The sequence below is a fragment of the Fusarium graminearum genome, chromosome 2, assembly GCF_000240135.3.
Source record: "Fusarium graminearum PH-1 chromosome 2, whole genome shotgun sequence".
Lineage (NCBI taxonomy): Eukaryota > Fungi > Ascomycota > Sordariomycetes > Hypocreales > Nectriaceae > Fusarium > Fusarium graminearum.
The window spans coordinates 2,233,978-2,235,920 of record NC_026475.1 but is presented as its reverse complement, the minus strand read 5'-3'; the positions used below and the strand labels follow the sequence as shown (position 1 = coordinate 2,235,920).

Genomic DNA, 1,943 nt, shown 5'->3' with positions numbered 1-1,943 from the left:
CTGCTCAAACTAACACAACCAGTTGACCATAATCTCCGCATAACAGCAAACATCCATACCACTGGCTCATCTGACATCGCGATGCAGTTCCGTTCATGGCTAGAGCCGACACGTGGTGGGTGGTGAATTCTCTTAAAGATCCACACCTTGACCTCGAATCTGGTGTTGGACGAAACCATCAATTACTCAAAAGGTTAATCGTTCCGTCTAATTTCCAAGAAAGTCCACTCGCGCGGGGTTGGTGGATAACAGAAGTAAATATTCCGATGAAGGTTTGAGGAGTTGAACTGTTTCAACACGCGACACAAGGCAAAACAAAGCAAGGTTGGAAGACACGATACACGAATTCGGTGTTTGGGCCGACGCCCTATTGTTGGGTTCGGCTCCAAGGATATCGGAATATCGGGATCTCTATCAACTTGATATCATTTTACGATTTGCCGAAGTCTTCGTAGAGCAATGAGGTAGTATCGCGGTGCCGCCGGCATCGACTTGAGCGCTCAGTATTTGGTTGAAGACACAGTACTCCGTATTTTTTCCTTTCTGGATCTGAGTGTTATTAGCTCACGACGGCGAACTTTTGACAAGTCGGTGCAGGGTCCAGCTGTCAGTTTCTATCACCCGATCATCGTAGCCGAGATCGACGGCAACTGTGCTTCCATCTGCGCCTATGCTCGGGAAACGGTGACCTCCGGCATTGTTGCAACGGCGAACCAAATAGGGTTCGGCATATGATTGAGGAGCCAATGCGCTGACTGATGAGGACCGATCCTAATCACGACCTCGTGTTCTACACGTGATCGACATTGTACATGCTCTTGCGAGTGCAAGGCAAATTCAGATACCGGTTGAACTGCCATCTCTCGACTCACAATGTGCAAAAGCATCTGATGGCAAGAAACCCTTGGCAGTAAAGTGTGGCCGCTGCCATGGCTCGGCGTTCACATGAAGAGCAAGGCAGAACATGCCCGCAGATCTTCAGAGAAGCGAACAACAGTCTGGTTCGGGTTCGCTTCAGTCTGGTCATGTGTGGTCAGACTATGATACGGCTTTCTACATTATGGATCTTGGTAAGCGAAGTCACTTGAGCCCTATCTGATCCGAGTACGGGATGGGCTAAAACTCTTCGGCAATCAGGGTGGATATGATTGACATTCTATAACAATAGTGATATAACAGGTATTGTTTCAATAAACTATATGACTTTCTCAGGAAATAACAACCATTGAACGCCTTTCAGGTATCTTATCTATCGCTTCGAACAAAAGAAATAAAGACCAACTCTCAAACAATGACCATGGCCATCATACCATACAAGAAACCAATTGTCAAGCACAATCATTGAGCTTCTGACTGATTCAAACATGCACCATTAGGCCAAGTCTTGATCTTGGGCCTGCTTCTCCTCTGTCGCCTCTTCCTGGCTCTTGCGGAAAGCGTATCCAGGATGACCAGCGTTCAGAAGAAGAACAGCAATGCACATCATACTAGGGACAGTTAGTAAGTGGTCTTCTGCAACGAACGGCGATGGGGACTTACCAGGATTCAAGGCCAATATAGAGGCCCTCGTCTCGGAAGAGAGCACTAAAGTACCCCTGGCCGAGCTCAGCGATACGGTAAGCACATCGGATGAGGATGAAGATTGTTGAAAGAAAGAGGAATGCAAGGAATGTCATCATTGGCTTGTCGAGGCGGCTTCGCGAGGATGACTTGGAAGCCTTGACAACGTAGTCGATGAACAAGGCACAGAAGCAGATAAGGGTGACGACTTGGAAGATCAGGCCGGCCAGCGAAATGTCCTCGCCGGTCTTGACATCTTCGTGGGTTGAAGCGACACATGAGAGGGCACCACCGACGGCTTGGAGGACGAGAGAGCCGACGTCGGAGGGAATGAAGATCCAGTAGAAGTACTGGGGAGGGAAGCGAGAGATGCTTGGATAAAC

The 1,943-nt window shown here is 48.5% G+C and overlaps 1 protein-coding gene across 1 annotated transcript; it reads right to left on the bottom strand.

Annotated features, from left to right (window-relative positions):
- Nucleotides 1–1,171: 1,171 nt before the first annotated feature.
- Nucleotides 1,172–1,939, bottom strand: FGSG_13391 (uncharacterized protein; the record flags this gene model as incomplete). The annotated part of the gene is made up of 2 exons (XM_011322161.1): nt 1,172–1,487; nt 1,540–1,939. Coding segments are annotated over 2 exons (515 nt in total), but the record flags the coding sequence as incomplete, so codon positions are not given.
- Between the last annotated feature and the right edge of the window lie 4 nt (nt 1,940–1,943).